Source organism: Mya arenaria, chromosome 5 (genome assembly GCF_026914265.1).
Source record: "Mya arenaria isolate MELC-2E11 chromosome 5, ASM2691426v1".
Taxonomy (NCBI): domain Eukaryota; kingdom Metazoa; phylum Mollusca; class Bivalvia; order Myida; family Myidae; genus Mya; species Mya arenaria.
Genome location: NC_069126.1, coordinates 73866184 through 73889110, shown reverse-complemented (window position 1 = coordinate 73889110; position 22927 = coordinate 73866184). Strand labels below are relative to the sequence as shown.

General features: G+C 34.8%; 1 protein-coding gene across 5 annotated transcripts in view; it reads left to right on the top strand.

Moving 5' to 3' along the window:
• The window catches only part of LOC128234233 (tyrosine-protein phosphatase non-receptor type substrate 1-like), a 34303-nt gene that overhangs the window by 5283 nt on the left and 6093 nt on the right, over nt 1–22927 (top strand). For 3 of the 5 annotated variants that reach the window (XR_008260906.1, XM_052948337.1, XM_052948340.1), the window contains exons 1-5: nt 6914–7068; nt 16465–16755; nt 16961–17296; nt 20534–20836; nt 21421–21687. Coding sequence is in view for 4 of the 5 variants with exons in the window: in XM_052948337.1 (XP_052804297.1) it covers nt 7020–7068; nt 16465–16755; nt 16961–17296; nt 20534–20836; nt 21421–21687 (1246 nt within the window). In the remaining variant the exon portion in view is untranslated. Of the gene's footprint in view, nt 1–6913; nt 7069–16464; nt 16756–16960; nt 17297–20533; nt 20837–21420; nt 21688–22927 lie in introns of those variants that run through there. The other 2 variants (XM_052948339.1, XM_052948338.1) reach the window with 2 other exon arrangements.

Below are 22927 nucleotides of genomic sequence, written 5' to 3'. Positions count from 1 at the left end.
TTCATATGTTTACTACTGTGAATGAAATGGCATCTTAGACTTTCTATATTGGTATTTATACTATTTCTGCCCTTGTTAAACTTTTTCCCTATCTTCATTATTAAACATTGAATAATAATTTGCTTAACATCTCTTGGCGTTTAAACTATAAGCTTTTGTTTGCAATCTTCACAATACCAATATATTTGTATTTGTATCAGCTTCACTAAAAAAGGTACGATAGGCACTGTTCGACTTTTTTGCAAAATATGTAGTACCTTAATTAAAATGGTAGTCTGTAAATATTGAGGTTAACGTATCGATGTTACATGCATCATTGATTTCTGCAGTTAGATCTCTCTCGAGACAGAGTTAATCCGTTGACATGTCTTTAACAAAATAAGTCTGATTATAAGGATCCCATTTATATTACGTACCTCTATTTTCGGTCATCCCCTTAAACTTTGAATTAATTTTAAAAGAAAACTGCGAGATTAAAGGAAACATTAAAATCACCAACTTCGAAACCAGACAATAAATGAAAATTATTTAATGACTTAAGTAAATGATACACTAAACTTTGTCACGTACGTGAAATTCGCGGGGATATGGAACAGACGACCATTTACAATTCGTATATTGGTAGGTTTACAAAAGTCAAACATGCAATTTCCAAAACGATTGGATGTGAAATCACGAAGTCGCGGAGGCGTGAGAAAATTTGAATTTCATCATCGTTGTCAATACTACGATCAAACTCCATGTCATCCTTTTTCTGAACTACTTTGTTATTTGTATCACCACTAATTTTATCAACGATGTTATTTTAATCCACATTGATGTTAACTGTCAGTTGCAGAGCATAGTTCTGATATTATATTGAAATATTAATTGAAAAACTACAGAAACAAGCACAGTTGCCAAAACATTAGAAATAAATCCCGTTTAATGGCACTGGGTAAACGCTAAAGACTTATATCAGAATAACCGTGTTTAGCCTTTCAATATGTACCAAAACTTTGGCCGTTATTTAACCTTGTATGAGAGCGTTTGGTTTTGTCCGTCCACACAATAACTCTCCTGTCTGAACAGGAACAAGTCAAACATGCGCAACTGTTATATAACTATCTATAGTAAACCACGATTTAGTAGTAGTAGTAGTAGTAGTGGTAGTAGTGGAAGTAGTGGTAGTAGTGGTAGTGGTAGTGGTAGTAGTAGTAGTAGTAGTAGTAGTAGTAAATTATGCAAAGTCACGATATTGTGTGCGATTGTAGCCTTTGTGAATATGAGCCCAGTGCATTGAATGAATATAACGAAAAAATGTATATTTTCGTTTTGTCACTTGGTACTTAGCAATAATATATATATACAAATATAAATTCACTCACGCAAAGTGTTAACACATCCAATTTAATATTCTTACATTTTTCTTGTTTCTTTACTTAAAATGATAAAAAAAATCATTCATTGTCTGATAGCACTTTTTAAACCGATCGCAACCTTCTAAATCGATGATAAATTCTACCATGCGATCGAAGGTTCCAATTTCGTTATTGTTTTACTCGCTTCCCTAACTTGAATGAAAGCGGCGAAAGATAATAAATAGAATTGAACGACAGTGTTGGTTTTATGTGCTCGTTATACGAGATCTTCACATGGTTCCAAGCAAAAGTTCTATCTTTCAATAGACCATATGTTGAAACTGAAGTGTCCGCGATCTTCATCACAACGCCATCTAGGGTTCAAATGCAGACAGAACATAACAAACGCGCTAAACAATTAAAGCTGCACGATTTAAGAAAAATGCATAAAATACCAATTTTTTAACTAAAATATAAAATCTGCGATCTTAATTTTTTCAGCAGTCTTATATGACTGGCTTCCCTGGATTTTCGCAAAAACTGGTCAAAACCTTCAAACTGTGAGAGTGCAGCTTTAAACCACAGAGTGCATTTTTTTTTATTTTCAGCATATCTTTTTTATAGTTGCACTTTTAGATATTCGTTCTCGTTCTATGCATTTTTCTTTTGAAACATTTAAAACTTATATCCTATGAAATTTAAATTATACATTCTGCACACTCCCCGGCAACAGTAGAGAGACGTTCTACAAGAATGCGTGACGTTAATCAATTCAACGTAAGCATTTTAATTACATAATAACTACGCAAAGTCGCTGGTTGACGTAATGTTAAGAAAGGGGAATGTCACGCCTGATCTTTAGATAGCATATGTATTATGACGAATAATGATGTTCCATTATGTTCCAGATTTAGCTTATCATGTGAATTCTTTTATTTATTTATTTATTTTTGGTTGGAGGGAGGTATCTTTATCGATCTCTGATTTATACAGTATTTCTGATGTGCTAACAAACTGACAAACAAAGAAGGAGCAGTTACAAAGAAACAGGTGTGGATGTTTTAGGAATGCTGTACACAAGTCTTTTGTAATTTCCATATGCATCAACAATTATGTTAATGCCATGACAGGAGAAAACAACTGACACACTGAATTACGCAGACCATAACATTGAACAATCGGAAGCGGCTCATAGAGCGGTATCAGAACGAGTACCATCGGCGACTACTGAGTATGTGGACATCTGGTTTCCGAAGAGGACTCATCCTAGTAGACAGAAAAATATTGATGCAAATTTTTACCAAGAAGAGTGAATTTTCACGTAATTGACTGCAAATTAATCGACGATGGTTTACCTATAAACGTGTGTGGTTGCATCGGAATGAAACTTCATAAATTGTGATAGGCGTTGTTTGATCAAAGGAACTCTTGCAGAAAATGGCACCAAAATATGCCTTTTCAACCAACATTATAAACACTCTTAAATTTAATACATTCAACTGATTTATTCGATAACTATTTTTTTTGCCACAATTATTCAATACTCCATCAGCCTTAATTAGCACTGATCGGAAACCACAACTCAAATTAAGCGAGATCTGTAACTTTTCACGTTGTTTTTTATTAATACATACATTTACTACTACACGCGATTGGTCATACTTGCATTATAAGGGCAGAAAAACATTTTGTAACAAAAGTTATTAAAACGGGGCCAATCAAGGAGAGAGTCAGTTGAAAAGAATTCTATTCAATTTTATTAAAAATGGTTGGAGCATGTAACTTTCAAATGATATTTTCACAAATTGCGTGTGATTGACAAATGCTTACGAGTGTTCCTTTGGGTATTCATTAATGACGTTTAGCCTTGCAACATCTGACATAATTATCAAGCATCTTGAAATACTTAAATGCATGTTTCCTTTAAAAACAACTTGTTTTCTTCTTTAACGTGTACATGTAAACTATACAAAAACGTAATCACTTTGCTTTTGTAAATAGTAGCCAAACATGTTTTAATCTAGTATAAAATGTCTTTGACTTGGTGCGTGCATTAATTTCAATATTGTGTTTATGAATCAGTCAGCAACATCCATAACGACTGGTATCTTAGAAAACATCATGAAACAACTGAAACGAAACTTAAAATACGTTAAATCATAAAGTATACAAGTAACAAATACGTTCAAACAGTGGAACTGAAAATAAATATGCATAATAAAAGAACACCTGTTTCAGCAAAATTAACCTGAAAATAGGGATGGGATGGGCGGGAAATATGATCAAGTTTCTATCTTTGCTTTCAGACATTTCAAAACTACTTCTTATATCACCAAATACAAAACCTCGAGTGACAAAAAAAAAAAAGGTTTTCCCCATATACCCAACAAAAACACGAGGACAACATGTTACTAGTGTCCCGCCAAACTAATTCACCGAAGTTCTGAAGTACTACGAGTACTCGAACCAATCTCCTAAAATCAATAAATTTTATATTTTTCAAAACGTGAATAATAGTATTTGTACCCAATTTAATTGCGTAAAGTGGTTTAATCTAAAACATTCATGCAACAAAAACAATATGCATGCTAGATGTTGTGTTGAATCAGAATTTTAAATACGAAAAATAATGGATATAGAAGCGTTATGAGATGCTTTTGTTCAAAGATAATATAGGTTTTGAATCTTTGGTTTCAAACATAAAAATTGATAATATATTAGTGAACATAAGTTAGCTCCCCTAGGGAGGTTTATATACATACATGATACTGAGGTTTATATTTATAATACATACTAGCACAATAAATGCATCATAATTCGTAACTGTAATGGTTTACTGCTGATTTGATATAACTATATATTCAAGAGTGCTTATTTTTTTTAATTTGTGTAATAAATGCTTTGACTTAACTGTTAGTACTTTACTGTATTTGTTCAGATTTGCCATGGCCTTCTTGATATTTGTAAATAATTCTTCAATCTTAAATCTTGTTATGATAATTCGAGAAAGAAATGATAAAAATCTAACAATGACCACTGTAATGCGTTTAAGTATTTATCATTTTAAATCAATTGTGCACAGCCTAAAACGGATATGAATCACGTTAGAGATTATTTCCCGGAGATTGGGACAGTATTTGAGACCATTTTAACAAACGTTTTCTCTTCGGTCGGTTGTCAACAAAATCATAGCTAGATAAACTGCTGGACTGAAACAAAGCGCCGCTCACATGAAATAACACAAAGCACTTTTAAAACGGATTTGTGAATCATATCTTATTCCTTTTTACCAAATATACATACGTCTTATAACTTTCCAAAGTTTAATAAAATAGCGGCTTTGTCATTGCATTGAGTAATACCGTCATGTACGCTGAAGTATTGTTGAATGTTATCCATTTCGTATTGTTGTGCTAATCCTAAGGCCACACCAAATTAATGTTTAGTTCCTCGGATTTTTGCCAAAAAAGAATTGGAGCGAGCGAGCGAAAAAAAAATTAAAATTGTTTTTTGTCAGTTTTCATAAAAACCGAAGCGAGCGAAGAGCGAAAAATATATTTTTCCTTATATTCAATATAAATAAGAAAGATTGTTCAAAATAATTGCCCTTAAACCCATTTTAATGCCACCTTGAACTGAACCTCTAATGGACATTGGAAAAATGTCGGAATACATACTATTTATTCATCCGTGTTTAGTACAAACATTAAATGGATAAATCTAATTTCTTATATAATTAAAACGTACTTTAATATGACGATCATTCATAATAATAAATAACCCTGCTTTTAGTAAAAGTTTGAAAAGACTTTTATAAATCTACCTGAATCAGTTTAACATCATATGCTACTGTATTTAGACATAACTTAGGATTGATTTTGGATTTGTAAAAAATGATCACTTACACAAGCATCATCAAACATCAGACTCCTTATAACATAGACTAAATTTTGTTTTTATTATCACAGGAAATGCAATGACATGTGCTATTTAAAACAAAAAGAAGGGTATTTTTCAGAGTACTTTTTTTGGTTATTTAGATGTTTTTATGCACCAGCAATTGTATATGCCCCCCCTTAGTCCGGAATAGCGTGACTTTGACTTCCGGTCTCTCAAAACCCGGGTAAAATACCCGACCTGCAGGGACACACTGCTGGTATATCCCTGCCAAATGGCCCCGCAACCCCGAATACCTATGTGAGCCCATTCCCGACTATTTTCATTATGAAGACAAAACCACATTCACTAGGCACTGCGGGGCCACTTGAAAGGTAAAAACACAGCCCATTGCCTCTGCTGTCCCCGGTATACCCCTGGAACAAGGACGAGGGGTGGGCGGGGCAGTGGTTACAATTGACAAGTGCATTACAATCCCGGATTATGCTGCAAATAAAAACAAAATATAAGGTGATAATTTAGGCTTACCTATGTTGTGGTATATCCCGACCAGTGTTTATATTGCTATTTGTGAAAAGATATTTGTTCAAAACTGTTGTTTTGTCAGAATTTGATAAAAAATGAGCTTGATAAATCAATTTGGATCAAACAATTACTCATGTTCCAGTTAAATTGACCTGTCATCGTCGTAACGAGGTAAAATTTTGGTCCCTTGTATTATGACTTGAATAAAATAGTACTAAGTTGATCATTCCCATTCAAAACGAGTCACTACTTAATATAATCGCTACCAGTCCCAGATACACATGCTTTATTGCATAATGACTGCTTTAAATAATGATCCTTTCGTGCATGAGACGATCAACAATGACTTTAAGCATGCTCAAAACGCGTCACATTGTTTTTACCGGAAGCCGCCATTTTGATTGAATTTATTGAAACCCATGCTAAACCGATCGAGATACAGTATAAAAACACTACGCATCGGTAACTTCCCTTTACAAAAACACGAAAACAAGCGTAGAAAAATTATACTTCATTATTTTTAGCCTTTTAATAAATTATTACCTGAAAAAAATCTGCTTGGCTATCAAAATGGAGGTGCGGGCGCACAAAAAAATAAAAAATAAAAATTTTACATTTTCAAAAAAATAGGAGCGGTAAATCCGAGGAACGAAATATCAATTTGGTGTGGCCTAATGAATGTCTAATTAAAAATGATCTGAAAGCATTTTGCAAAGTAATTTATGTATGAACAGGGAATTATATTTCAGAATCAAATGTATTTCAAATATTTATCCAGTTTCGAAATTTCACTGTTTTATACTGTTATTCTTGCCCACTTGTCCGTTTCCTGGACAATGAAAACAAAATATACATTAAAGATTCAGGAAGTAACACAAACATACAATCAAATTACTTTAAATGTGAAGGTATTATGGACATTTTGAACATTTTGATACAATAAACTCCCTGTTATCTGACGCTGACCGGTTGGGAGCTTCAAACTGCCCTCCATTTACTACAGATGTGATGCATACACACGTAGACAATTAATGATTTGGGGAAATAAGCGTCCTTAACTTCAAGTGTTTGAATTGTGTGTCCCGCTCCCGTATCAATATTTGTGATTTAAACATACATCAATTCATCATTATCAGTTCAAGTGTATGGTTTTGGAAAATAGAAATGAAATTATTGAATAATAGATATTGCGACGAATTATTAAAATCTTACATTTGAATCGTAAATCGTAAGTGTAATGACAGAGAAGTGTTCGGAATGGATTTACCTTATCTGTTTATCTCGCTTGTGCTCAGTTTTGCAAGAGGTACTGGTTTATGTTAATACATGTACACTGTTTCTTGTTATACTTAAATGCTCCTCTTATTACCGGTAAACACTTCAATTTGCATTATCATATATATGTTTGTGTGTGTAAGGGGTTGGAGGGCTTTGGTTTATACATGTACTATATTTTGTTTGAGGGGTACAGTTCACTCAGCGAGTAAGACCCAATTTCCGCGCTCACTCCGAGGGATAAAGTCATCCGATTGTATGTCCCTGCTACGAAACTCCGCGCCTGAGGAGATAAGCAAGAACTAATGTTTCCTGTCCAGAAGTTAATCGTTTTTATCCCTATATTAGTTGTGAGTCGCGTTAAGTTCTAACCAGCGATATATTTGTATGTGTGTGTTTAAACGCCGAATAAATATTCTCTTGACTTGTTTCATTCGCTAATTCATTCTTAAAAATCCTTCAATAAGTACAGCACATATTTAGAAAGTACAGATGAAGTACTGTTTTGTTTTTCTGTGTTATGTGTCATAATGTCGTCAGCATCAAATCTACAATTATTTTCAATTACTGATGATCAGTTATAACTTTTTAGCAGCTAATTATCCCAGTGTATGTAAACCACGTGATAAATTGCGTCATATATTCTACGTAGGAAGGCAACATTTGGCTTAAAATGAAGATTTAAATCAAATATAACTTTTCTTTTACTACATCATTTTAAATAAAACAAGGGACAGTCTATGCCGCTTATAAAGCCCCGCCTTCGTTTTAATACCAAAGTTTGATATGGTGATTAGTCTCATCAAAACTTCGACAAACCTGTTTCCATAATAATGTTGTGGCAGTGCTCCGTCAGACGGCCGTAATGTGAAACGGTTTGTGTTTTAAGAAGCTTAACTTTCAATCAAACTCTGGTAAAAGACCGAAAGCGGAACTCCGTGAGAGGCGTCGACTGCGCTATGTTTCATTTATAGTGGTGAAGAAAAAGTGAAGTTATCTTTGTTTAAAATCTTCATTCGAGGCAAAATATTGCCTTCCGGCGTAGCATTTATGACGCAATTTATCACGTGGTATACACAGACTGTATCCTAAAAAAACGGATGTCGGAGACTTCGTACCACTTCAATATCATACCACTACATATCTTACCATTCTTGGTAAATATTTCTAGCCGAACCATCGGCGAATGCTACGAATGCTCCTGTAACGATAGTTGTTACTGGTATAAAGTCCTCGTAAATCGGAGAAAAACATACCTTGCTTTCAGATTCTTGGTTGGATCGATAAAACATAAAAAAAATGTTTTAATGTGTACTATTTAATAAAAATAAAGACAATTTATCTCAGTAAAACATTAACATTTAACTATTGGCAGGTTTCATTGAAAGGTCGGCAAGTTCTGATATAATCATGAAATATGACACAAGTTACACAACACTTATTTTTTATCGATGCTTCTGCTAGACGTGGTCTAGCTCTATTCACATTTCCCGGGATTGAATCGTGCTGCCAATCTTAAAGCTTCCTTTTATATAAAAAAAAATCAACTTCTAACCTTCATTCTATGATCCTTGTTTTCACTGTTCACTTACATAATTATCTTAAAGTGGTAATCGTATTTAAAAATAAAAAATACGTACACATGTATAACAAACATAAATTTTGAGTGATAAACCTTCAACTACTTACGAAATAATGAGATTATGAAAATTATTTATTACTGAGTACAAGACTGTAACTGTGAATTAAATAGCTGAAAACGCACAAATGTTAAATGACTTGTGAGTGTTAAATGGACTGTACACCAGATTGGCACCAAAACTTTTTTTTTCTGTAACGAAACTCAGGACAATTATTTAATAAGATGTTTTACTCTTTGATATCGTAATTGTAAAAATAAATACCAAAATGTAAAAAAATGAGTCGGAGACCGGGTTCGAACCCGTGTCGCCAAAATTGCAGTCCGGTGTTGTATCCACTGTGCTACGAAGGCTTACTCTAAACGAGTATAATATTTAAGCTATATACCTCACTTGGTAATATCACGTGATAACATCGACTAGCCAATCTCGCATAAGTAATGAATTCTACTAGGTAGACATACCTAGTTATCTTTTTTAATGGAAAAATACGAAATACCTGCTAAAAATAAATTAATTGTAAACTATGTGGTTCTTCAGTTATTAAGTTTTAATGCATTGTACACATCAATACCAAAGTTATGTCAGTTTTCGACAATTTTCTTTTTTTTTCGCTATTTCATCATACGTAGTACAGCTCCTTTAAGAGATTTACAGTGATCAACTATCAACTCATAAGGTAGAAATACCAATGTACGTGAAGTTAGCGGCCTAGCGGCCTAGCGGCCTAGCAGCGTGAAGTTAGCGGCCTAGCGGCCTAGCGGCCTAGCGGCGTGAAGTTAGCGGCCTGGCGGCCTAGCGGCCTAGCGGCGTGAAGTTGGCGGCCTGGCGGCCTAATTATTTTTTTCTATTTCCAAGCAATTGTTAATGCGTTTTTTTTAAAACAATGATAAATCAAGGTTTTTTATTCATATAGTTACATAGCGGCCTTAAATTGTTATATATTCAGAATATTTTTCTTTACCTTTTATTCTAAAACAATTTTAAATTAACTGTTTTATGCACAAATTATCACTCTGAAGCGTTTTTCAAACTTTTTTCAAAAAAGTCGATCAAGCACTTCAGCGACCTAGAAGCCTGAAATTAGCGGCCTAGCGGCCTAAATTGAATCCTATTTCAAAGCATGTATACATGCATTTTCTTCTAAAACAATAACATTTTAACTGTTTTTATGCACAAATTAACACATTGAAGCGATTATCAACAGTTTTTCTCCAAAAACGTCGATAAAGCAGTCAGCTATTTCAAAGCATTAAACATGCCTGTTCTTCTTAATCAATGATATATTAACTGTTTATATGCACAAATTATCACTCTGAAGCGTTTTTCAACTTTTTTTCAAAAAAGTCGATCGAGCACTTCAGCGGCCTAGCGGCCTAGCGGCGTGAAGTTAGCGGCCTGGCGGCCTAGCGGCCTAGCGGCCTAGCGGCCTAAAATGGTATCCTATTTCAAAGCATGTATACATGCATTTTCTTCTAAAACAATGACATATTAACTGTTTTTATGCACAAATTAACACTTTGAAGCTATTAGCGATTATCAATATTTTTTTTTAAAAGCGTCGATAAAGCAGTCAGCTATTTCAAAGCATTAAACATGCCTGATCTTCTAAAACAATGATATATTTACTGTTTTATGCACAAATTATCACTCTAAAGCTTTTTTTTATTTTTTTTCAAAAAAGTTGATCGAGCACTTCAGCGGCCTAGCGGCGTGAAGTTAGCGGCCTGGCGGCCTAGCGGCCTAAAATGGTTTCCTATTTCAAAGCATGTATACATGCATTTTCTTCTAAAACAATGACATATTAACTGTTTGAATGCACAAATTAACACTTTGAAGCTATTAGCGATAATCAACATCTTTTTTTTCAAAAAAGTCGATTAAGCAGTCAGCTATTTCAAAGCATTAAACATGCCTGATCTTCTTAATCAATGATATATTTACTGTTTATATGCACAAATTATCACTCTGAAGCGTTTTTCAACTTTTTTTCAAAAAAGTCGATCGAGCACTTCAGCGGCCTAGCGGCCTGGCGGCCTAGCGGCCTAGCGGCGTGAAGTTAGCGGCCTGGCGGCCTAGCGGCCTAGCGGCCTAAAATGGTATCCTATTTCAAAGCATGTATACATGCATTTTCTTCTAAAACAATGACATATTCAATGATATATTAACTGTTTATATGCACAAATTATCACTCTGAAGCGTTTTTCAACTTTTTTTCAAAAAAGTCGATCGAGCACTTCAGCGGCCTAGCGGCGTAAAGTTAGCGGCCTGGCGGCCTAGCGGCCTAAAATGGTATCCTATTTCAAAGCATGTATACATGCATTTTCTTCTAAAACAATGACATATTAACTGTTTTTATGCACAAATTAACACTTTGAAGCTATTAGCGATTATCAATATTTTTTTTTTAAAAGCGTCGATAAAGCAGTCAACTATTTCAAAGCATTAAACATGCCTGATCTTCTAAAACAATGATATATTTACTGTTTTATGCACAAATTATCACTATAAAGCGTTTTTTATTTTTTTTCAAAAAAGTTGATCGAGCACTTCAGCGGCCTAGCGGCGTGAATTTAGCGGCCTGGCGGCCTAGCGGCCTAGCGGCCTAGCGGCCTTAAATGGTTTCCTATTTCAAAGCATGTATACATGCATTTTCTTCTAAAACAATGACATATTAACTGTTTGAATGCACAAATTAACACTTTGAAGCTATTAGCGATAATCAACATCTTTTTTTTCAAAAAAGTCGATTAAGCAGTCAGCTATTTCAAAGCATTTAACATGCCTGATCTTCTTAATCAATGATATATTTACTGTTTATATGCACAAATTATCACTCTGAAGCGTTTTTCAACTTTTTTTCAAAAAAGTCGATCGAGCACTTCAGCGGCCTAGCGGCCTAACGGCGTGAAGTTAGCGGCCTGGCGGCCTAGCGGCCTAGCGGCCTAAAATGGTATCCTATTTCAAAGCATGTATACATGCATTTTCTTCTAAAACAATGACATATTAACTGTTTTTATGCACAAATTAACACTTTGAAGCTATTAGCGATTATCAATAAAAAAAAAATAAGAGCGTCGATAAAGCAGTCAGCTATTTCAAAGCATTAAACATGCCTGATCTTCTAAAACAATGATATATTTACTGTTTTATGCACAAATTATCACTCTGAAGCTTTATTTTTTTTTTTTCAAAAAAGTTGATCGAGCACTTCAGCGGCCTAGCGGCGTGAAGTTAGCGGCCTGGCGGCCTAGCGGCCTAGCGGCCTAAAATGGTTTCCTATTTCAAAGCATGTATACATGCATTTTCTTCTAAAACAATGACATATTAACTGTTTGAATGCACAAATTAACACTTTGAAGCTATTAGCGATAATCAACATCTTTTTTTTTTTCAAAAAAGTCGATTAAGCAGTCAGCTATTTCAAAGCATTAAACATGCCTGATCTTCTTAATCAATGATATATTAACTGTTTATATGCACAAATTATCACTCTGAAGCGTTTTTCAACTTTTTTTCAAAAAAGTCGATCGAGCACTTCAGCGGCCTAGCGGCCTGGCGGCCTAGCGGCCTAGCGGCGTGAAGTTAGCGGCCTGGCGGCCTAGCGGCCTAAAATGGTTTCCTATTTCAAAGCATGTATACATGCATTTTCTTCTAAAACAATGACATATTAACTGTTTGAATGCACAAATTAACACTTTGAAGCTATTAGCGATAATCAACATCTTTTTTTTCAAAAAAGTCGATTAAGCAGTCAGCTATTTCAAAGCATTAAACATGCCTGATCTTCTTAATCAATGATATATTTACTGTTTATATGCACAAATTATCACTCTGAAGCGTTTTTCAACTTTTTTTCAAAAAAGTCGATCGAGCACTTCAGCGGCCTAGCGGCCTAGCGGCCTAGCGGCCTGGCGGCGTGAAGTTAGCGGCCTGGCGGCCTAGCGGCCTAGCGGCCTAAAATGGTATCCTATTTCAAAGCATGTATACATGCATTTTCTTCTAAAACAATGACATATTAACTGTTTTTATGCACAAATTAACACTTTGAAGCTATAAGCGATTATCAACATTTTTTTTAAAAGCGTCGATAAAGCAGTCAGCTATTTCAAAGCATTAAACATGCCTGTTCTTCTAATACAATGATGTATTTATTGTTTTTTTATGCACAAGTTATCACTCTGAAGCGTTTTTCAATTATTTTTCAAAAAAGTTGATCGAGCACTTCAGCGGCCTAGCGGCCTAGCGGCGTGAAGTTAGCGGCCTGGCGGCCTAGCGGCCTAGCGGCCTAAAATGGTTTCCTATTTCAAAGCATGTATACATGCATTTTCTTCTAAAACAATGACATATTAACTGTTTGAATGCACAAATTAACACTTTGAAGCTATTAGCGATAATCAACATATTTTTTTTTTCAAAAAAGTCGATTAAGCAGTCAGCATACATGCCTATCCTTCTCAAAAATATGTTGATAATCGCCTCAGAGTGATAGTCTGTGCATAAAAACAGTTAACATATCATTTTTTTAGAAGAAAATGCATGTAGTCATGCTTTGAAATAACTAGCTAGGTCGCTGAAGTGCTTGATCGACTTTTTTTTAAAAAGTTGAAAAACGCTTCAGAGTGATAAGTTGTGCATAAAAACAATAAATATATCATTGTTTTAGAAGAACATGCATGTTTAATGCTTTGAAATAGATGACTGCTTTATCGACGCTTTTGAAAAAAAAAACCTGTTGATAATCGCTAATAGCTTCAAAGTGTTAATTTGTGCATAAAAACAGTTAATATGTCATTGTTTAAGAAGAAAATGCATGTATACATGCATTGAAATAGGAAACCATTTTAGGCCGCTAGGCCGCCAGGCCGCTAACTTCACGCCGCTAGGCCGCTAGGCCGCTGAAGTGCTCGATCAACTTTATTGAAAAAATAATAAAAAAAAACCACTTACGATTGATAATTTGTGCATAAAACAGTAAATATATCATTGTTTTAGAAGATCAGGCATGTTTAATGCTTTGAAATAGCTGACTGCTTTATCGACGCTTTTAAAAAAATGTTGATAATCGCTAATTGCTTCAAAGTGTTATTTTGTGCATAAAAACAGTTAATATGTCATTGTTTTAGAAGAAAATGCATGTATACATGCTTTGAAATAGGATACCATTTTAGGCCGCTAGGCCGCTAGGCCGCTAGGCCGCTAGGCCGCCAGGCCGCTAACTTCACGCCGTTAGGCCGCTAGGCCGCTGAAGTGCTCGATCGACTTTTTTGAAAAAAAGTTGAAAAACGCTTCAGAGTGATAATTTGTGCATATAAACAGTAAATATATCATTGTTTTAAAAGATCAGGCGTGTTTAATGCTTTGAAATAGCTGACTGCTTTATCGGCGCTTTTTTAAAAAAAGATGTTGATAATCGCTAATTGCTTCAAAGTGTTAATTTGTGCATAAAAACAGTTAATATGTCATTGTTTTAGAAGAAAATGCATGTATACATGCTTTGAAATAGGATACCATTTTAGGCCGCTAGGCCGCCAGGCCGCTAACTTCACGCCGCTAGGCCGCTAGGCCGCTAGGCCGCTAGGCCGCTAGGCCGCTGAAGTGCTCGATCGACTTTTTTGAAAAAAAGTTGAAAAACGCTTCAGAGTTATAATTTGTGCATATAAACAGTGAATATATCATTGTTTTAGAAGATCAGGCATGTTTAATGCTTTGAAATAGCTGACTGCTTTATCGACGCTTTTAAAAAAAAATGTTGATAATCGCTAATTGCTTCAAAGTGTTAATTTGTGCATAAAAACAGTTAATATGTCATTGTTTTAGAAGAAAATGCATGTATACATGCTTTGAAATAGGATACCATTTTAGGCCGCTAGGCCGCTAGGCCGCCAGGCCGCTAACTTCACGCCACTAGGCCGCTAGGCCGCTAGGCCGCTGAAGTGCTCGATCGACTTTTTTGAAAAAAAGTTGAAAAACGCTTCAGAGTGATAATTTGTGCATATAAACAGTAAATATATCATTGATTAAGAAGATCAGGCATGTTTAATGCTTTGAAATAGCTGACTGCTTAATCGACTTTTTTGAAAAAAAAAGATGATGATTATCGCTAATAGCTTCAAAGTGTTAATTAGTGCATAAAAACAGTTAATATGTCATTGTTTTAGAAGAAAATGCATGTATACATGCTTTGAAATAGGAAACCATTTTAGGCCGCTAGGCCGCTAGGCCGCCAGGCCGCTAACTTCACGCCGCTAGGCCGCTAGGCCGCTGAAGTGCTCGATCAACTTTTTTGAAAAAAAAAAAAAAAAAACGCTTTAGAGTGATAATTTGTGCATAAAACAGTAAATATATCATTGTTTTAAAAGATCAGGCATGTTTAATGCTTTGAAATAGCTGACTGCTTTATCGACGCTTTTAAAAAAAAAATATTGATAATCGCTAATAGCTTCAAAGTGTTAATTTGTGCATAAAAACAGTTAATATGTCATTGTTTTAGAAGAAAATGCATGTATACATGCTTTGAAATAGGATACCATTTTAGGCCGCTAGGCCGCTAGGCCGCCAGGCCGCTAACTTCACGCCGCTAGGCCGCTAGGCCGCTAGGCCGCTGAAGTGCTCGATCGACTTTTTTGAAAAAAAGTTGAAAAACGCTTCAGAGTGATAATTTGTGCATATAAACAGTTAATATATCATTGATTAAGAAGAACAGGCATGTTTAATGCTTTGAAATAGCTGACTGCTTTATCGACGTTTTTGGAAGTTTAATCAGCTTCAATGTGCTAATTTGTGCATAAAAACAGTTAAAATGTTATTGTTTTAGAAGAAAATGCATGTATACATGCTTTGAAATAGGATTCAATTTAGGCCGCTAGGCCGCTAGGCCGCTAATTTCAGGATTCTATGCCGCTAAGTCGCTGAAGTGCTTGATCGACTTTTTTGAATAAAGTTTGAAAAACGCTTCAGAGTGATAATTTGTGCATAAAACAGTTAATTTAAAATTGTTTTAGAATAAAGGGTAAAGAAAAATATTCTGAATATATAACAATTTAAGGCCGCTATGTAACTATATGAATAAAAAACCTTGATTTATCATTGTTTTAAAAAAAACGCATTAACAATTGCTTGGAGATAGAAAAAAATAATTAGGCCGCCAGGCCGCTAGGCCGCTAGGCCGCCAACTTCACGCCGCTAGGCCGCTAGGCCGCTAGGCCGCTAGGCCGCCAGGCCGCTAACTTCATGCCGCTAGGCCGCTAAGCCGCTAGGCCGCTAACTTCACGCCGCTAGGCCGCTAGGCCGCTAGGCCGCTAACTTCACGTACATGAAATACCATGTGTGTTTTTTTTAAATTAAACCCGGTATCCTTCACAAAAACAATTGTTTTTAGTGTATTTATTCATCCTTGTTGGTAAAAAAACAATTATAATTGTGTGGTACATCTTATTTGGGAGTAAGAGTGCATATTTAAAGATTTTGTATAGATTATGACTAATTATAATTAAAATAAAAGGGACGAGCCTTGTTGTCAAATAACACAAATGTAAGCCCTGTTGTTTAGAGGCACAAGACCTCAGTGACACTAGACAAAGTAGCTTTACCGATAAATGATCGGTAAAACGGTTCACTTCTATGTTATGCAGATCGCAATGAATTGTAGATAAATTTAGTAAAACCTTGTTACCTCATGTAAATTTTAACATTATCTTATTATTGTGTGTTTATTTCCTCTTTTTTTAATTTACTTAGGTATTATTACAGTCATTGAATTAACATATTTGGTTTTGTTGTTGTAGGTGGTGAGGCTGTCTGCGGTATTCTGACATATCTTAAGCCTACACTTCAATGGAGAAATGTGACTTTTGTGTTCAAACCGGACAATTACCAAAGCGAATTAACTCCCATTTTGAAAAACGACGACGGAAAACCACTTTTAGATATAAATGCATACAGGACTGAACTAAACAATAAGGTGGTGTATCATATCGTTTTTAACACATCAGCGGACACTACGGACTATGACAAAAAATACTTTTTCGTCAGTTATGGTGAATGCCACTCCAATTGGACACGCCTTAATTTAGAAGGTAAATAACGTTAATTCAATGTTGCTAAATTACGACACCTAGAGACTCACTGATTATTCTATTCTTAGAGTCTGTATCAATAATAAAGTTTGCAAACCGTTAATAAAAAAAGTTTTAAGAGCAATTGAATACCTTTAAAGCAGTTTTCATTTGTCGTAAGAGATGTCGTTTGTAATACACTTATACGTCACATGGTACTTTTCAGCCCTTTCTGATTGCGGATATTTGTATATTCGGACCAAGGTGATTACCGCAGGAGGTACTGTCGAGTTGGGCTACTTTCCCACTTCATCCGTATTAAACACAGAGGACAGTTATGTTCGCCAATGGTATAACGCAACCTCCTCCTCGGATATGCACTTATCAGATGGTTATTTGTCTGAGAGAGAGGATCCTAACTGGGAGTTTGTACTGACAATACCAAACGTAAACCGATGGATGTCTGGAAACTACAGCGTGAGGTGCACAGAGGGCCGGACTGACATAAAGAAGTACCCTGATGGGAACAAGTTTACACAACCCGTTGAAATAGCCGTCATTGGTGAATCAGTATTTAAATCTTATTTTCATTAACTATACCGATGATTTCAGGAGTGATCAACGAGTAGAATTAACACCTCGTAATACAAAATTATGCTTTTTTAAATACACAACGTTAACAATGATTTTTTTTTTCCAGATCAATGCTCGTATTGGAGTTTAATACTTATTTGAAAAACTACAGAAACAAGCTCAGTAGCCAAAGGTTTAAACCTAAAACCAGTTCGAGTCAATATTATATAGTTGTTTGTAGACATTAAATTTCTTTTTTTTCCTTTGTCTAGTCTCATCAGGTAAACCCTCGCTTCATTCCTATTACCATACTTCCGAATGTGAAGATTGTTTAGTCGGGATAGACGGTAAGAATCTGAGCAATCATATTTACTGCCATACAACCGGCGGGACGTTTCCAACAATCTATGTCGGGGGGAGTAATGTAACGGTACACTTCATTAGTAATGATACATACCGGCCGTCGTATATTGCGAGTAAGGACGACCATATGAAAGTCGTTACATGCAGCGTCATCAATGCAGCCATGGCAGCGCCACTTAACACCAGTTCCAAACTTTATGTAGCTGGTAAAGTTATAAATGCATGTTTTCTAAAGTTTAGCCTTGTCGCAAATAAAGCTTTAAACATTCATCTTTTAAAACAAAATTGATAATTTGATAAGTTTCCTTAGTTTGTTTTATGTTTCAAAAAAAGAAACTCTATTGGTGTGAAATGATTATGACTTGAGTCCAGCTTAATGCATGTACATAAGATTTCAGTCGTGATTTATTTCACTTATTTTTAAAAAAGCTTCTAAAATATCAAGAAATGATTTGCGCATTTACCAGTTAAGCCAGCCACTGCAGTTATCAACGTACCTACACTAAAGGAAGGGCAATCAGCTAACATTACATGCACATCCAAGGGAGGGAGACCGTCGTCGACATTAAGTCTTATGCTTAATTCGACCAACATATCTTCAATAGCGAGCACCATTACCAATAACAACAATGATTCAAGAACCTACACCATACAAATTTTTTTGGAAGCAAGTGCTAAGAGAGAGTGGCATTCATTGGACGTGGTATGCTCCCAACAGACGAGTTTGTTTAGGCCCTATGTGACTGGAAAGAAAGTTATAAATTGTAGATGTAAGTTTGTTTTAAAATGGCAAAAAAGTAAAACATAATATTTGTAAAATACAAATCTTAAAAACTCTCAAAGACCTTTAGTTGTGAAGTTGAATTGCTTGGTCTCTTGTGAAATGCAGTTTGAGCTAAACGATGTGAACATAGAGCTGTAGTTTTGCACATCGTTAAGAATACAGGTTTCCTCGTCCATGTAAAAAAGTAAAGACGGGGTTTCGCATGGGCGGCTAGTAAATGAGGGATGAATGTTTAATCTTTCTATAAACAATGCATGGCTTCAGTTTATTTAGCCATGTTATATTTTTAATTTTCATAAAATGGTGACATGCCTAGTTTAGTTTAGTATTTATCATTTATAATTGTTGATCGAAATATTTGGCACTTGGAAATGTGAATATATGTTTTTCAAGCAACTGTTGTAAAGGATGAATTTGCTATTGTTTGGTTGTCAAACCCATGTATCTGCCCAAATTAAACAAGTCTAATAAGCAGATTAGGTTTGCTTTTGTTCTGTTACGGGTGTGTTGAGGCCATTTCTGCATTGTTTGGCTAAGTCCAGGCAAACAATTCTAGAGTTTCAATAGTTCTGTTACTTCATTTTTTACCTTCCCTTGCTGCGCTTTTAATGGTCCCCAAAGGTTTTAATGGCTGAATCATATTTTTGGCCGTTGTAAAATATGCCATCCAAACGTTATTTTTTTTAATCTTAAGTTTCCTCAAGTTAATGCATACAATCTGATTTACCATTTACATTTTTTACTTTATTTGGGATTGTTTGGAGTAAATCTACATTTTACTGACCGTTCGTAGGCGAAATCTAACAATCCTTGATAAACAATATTATTACACATGCATTGTGTTGTTTGTGGAGTTTTGTGTTGTTGTGTTGTTCTTCCGTGTTTCTGGTTTGTGAATGTTTGTTTTTCTGTTCCATGTCATTGGCGTTGGCCTTATGCCATTGAAAGCGGGTTATGTTTAAACTTTCGACTACTGGACTTGTTTCTGTAGTTTATCATATAATTGTTGTCATATTCGTGAAACACTAAAAATGACGTTTTTATAGTTTGAGAAATTTGCGTTTTGACATTGAAGTGTGTAAGAAAATTAACTATTCGTGTGTAAGTTGAAAAACTAGACTAAGATATGTATGTTTATTTTGAAAGTATGTGTATTGCGATACAAAAAAATAAGTAAAATAATTAATACGGTCACAAATGAAAAGTGTTTGGCAAAACCCATATTTAACTACCTTACATACACCATTTGTTTAGTTTCGAACTGTAGGCAAACTAAGTATTCCACTCTCTGTGTATATGCATAGAGGTTAGGCAAAACAGACACTTAACAAAAACAGACAACATCAAAGAACAACATTGTCACTACCGTCACTGTCAAGCTAAAAATTATGAGAATATACAGAGCCTACCGAAGCACTCACAATTCTGTCGTACTGGGGCTACTATCGGGTATCAATGGTTACATACATATACTTTGATCTTGTTTCTAACGTTTCACATAAACTTAACAATTTAATTACAAAAACCTTAAATCATTTTAAGTGATTAGGGTTATTGAACACGCTTAACGAAATATGGCAGTATGTTTCTTTCTTAAGCAAAATAAATCAAAATTATGAATTTATATTGTAAAAAGGTAAAATCCAAAGAAATAGGTTTTTAAATAAAGTTGAACAAAAATTCAAAATTTCAAACGGCGTGGGGACTTTTTAACATGTTAATCAAAACTTGCAAAAACCTTAAATCAGTTTTTGGAAAGTGATTAAGGTACTTAAACACGCTATACGAATTATGGCAATCTGTCTTTTCCTATAGCAGTAACAAATCGATATTATAAATTTATGTATACAGCTAAAATGCAAACAAATAGGTTTGGAAATAAAGTATCAAAAAATCCAAATATAATCCAGATTTCTTGGGGACTTTTTATTTATGTTCACACATTTATCACCCTAACAGCTGTTTAAAGTGTATATCACTAGAACATGTGTCTTGGTTTTGTCCCTAATGGACTCAACTGTTTATTTAGACTTAGCAGTTTTTGTTCATTAAATTAAGTCATATACCTAATGTTTACAGATCCACCTTCAGAGATATTTCTAGAGGAACCAGTTTTACCTTCCAAACTTCAAGACATCTACCATCTCGTCTTTACCTGTGAGATAAAAGATTTTAACGACGACTGTAGCTTACAATGGACCTCAGATAAACCTTCGCTCCTAAGGGATAGCAATCCTACAAAGAGAACGAATGTTAAATCCATCATGTCCATACTTAACGTATCTGTTACCAAGGAAGACTTTGGCAAGGTGCTTGTCTGCAGTGCTGTTTGTTCCAGCTTTCAACGTAACATCTCGAAATCACATACTCTAATGGTGCCTTGTAAGTTACTTCAATCACTTATAATCAGTTTAAACCAACACCAGATATCGGTTTCCAAGTACTGCTTGAAATAGCGACTTAGATACATAGACATCTCTTAAAGCAGACGATTTTCGTAAACTGGTCTATTGCATTGGAATGAAAGGTCTGAAATGTCCCATATATATAAACAAAATGTTTCTGAATGAAAGGCCTTCAAAGTCCCATATTTGAACAAAATGTCGTTAACACATTGAATGGTAAATTTATAATATACATGTATCTATGCTTTCGCTCAGTCAGACACTTCGATTCTGAATTTTAATACCTTTATTTGTACTAGTGGGGTTAACTTTTCACTAGAAATTATGTTAGATTTAATAAGTATAAAATGACTTTGCCGGAATGTTTTTGACATCGCTAATCAGTAAGCTGAAACCGCGTTATGAGTAATATACGTTATTTTTATTTTATAACTATGCCATGCTCTGTTCAGAATTACTGAGCTGTGAGCTATAGTTTTATTAATCTGATATTAAGGTTTGGAATACTTTCTGATACAATTATTTAGATATTAAGTTTACGAATAGCATTTTTCATTTCAGATTTGCCAGTGTTGTCACTTTCAGTTGGAGAGGAACTATTTTTGCTTAAAGATGAATCAGAGACTGTAACCTGCAGTGCTAAAAGTTATCCTCTTGCAGACATTGTATGGTCAAGCGAGTTCTCAAAACCCCTTCGTACGTGTCGGAATAATGCCACTTGTACTCTTTCTATTGAACATATTTCTGTAGATGAGCGAAGAAAATATACTTGCCAGGCCTCAACAAAGTTCGGAAATGCCAGTTCCTCTTTCGTCGCAATCGGTATAGGTAAATGATCTAAATATTTATAACCATTGTTTTAATGTTTTCCTGCTTAAAGCTATCAACATTCCAATTTTGAAGTATTTCAGGCTTCGATACAAACACTTGTGTAATCAAATTATCTGAGTTGTTGCATGGTAAACTCGTCAATATTGACAATGGTATGGATTGATAAACATCAAAAATCGAGACCAATCTTCCGGAAACACTTAATACACCCTAAGTTTGAAAAAATCAGCTTTGTTTTTATCGACGCGTTTCGTTGACAGCAATTGTAACTTGAAATTGCAACAGGTACAGGTGAATGATCTATATATGTATATGTATCCTTACTAGAAATATCAACCTTCCTTTTTTAAGTATTTCTGTTATTGATACATGTAACAAAATATTCCAAATTGTTGCATGGTAAACTCGACCATTTTGACCATACTATCATTTGTGAAACATCATAAATCGAGACCAATCTTACGGAAACACTTGCTACACCTTAAGTTTAAAAAGATAAGCTTCGCTCTTATCGGCGTAACTTGAAAAATGCAACATTGTCAACGCCCCGTAAAGGGGTATTCCGAATGCAACAAATATGAAATGGTCACGAACGACCTCAAATATACGCGGTACGGAGCAGCGTTCAATCTGCATAAATATAGAAGGACAAAACACACAAACAAGTACGATTATGTTTAATTGAGAATGTTGTTTTGGTGCTTAATGTTATTGCACGGTAAACTAGTATTCTTGGTTCAAATACTTTCTTGTCACTGTCCTGTTATCTAGTACTATTTACCTAGACCTGGGCTTAAGAGGCTTTAATATATTATTTCGATAAGCAAAACGACTTATTTTAACTGTATTTTACAGAATAAAATAAATAAAATGTTCTTCATGGTAATCACGACAATAACTAGTTTACACTGTGTATAAACCCTTTAAAATGTGTGTATTACACAAATAAACCCAAAAAATAAATAGTCAGCTTAGCTTCATCGTGTTATATTCAGACTTTATAATGTTCGAGGAAGTGGAGCGTTGAAATGTTAAGGTAACTATTTGGTCCGCCTCTCAAAATTCGTTTGTTTTTTTGGGATCATTTCAATATGACAAAAAGGTTCTGGAAAACAGATAACTGCTGAAGCCAGTTCTAGGGCTACCATTTATGTCGAAAAACAGCCTCAATAACTCCGAGACTGATATTTTCATAGCCCGGTGTTGTTTGTGCTTCCGAAGGATCGGGAATGCATTC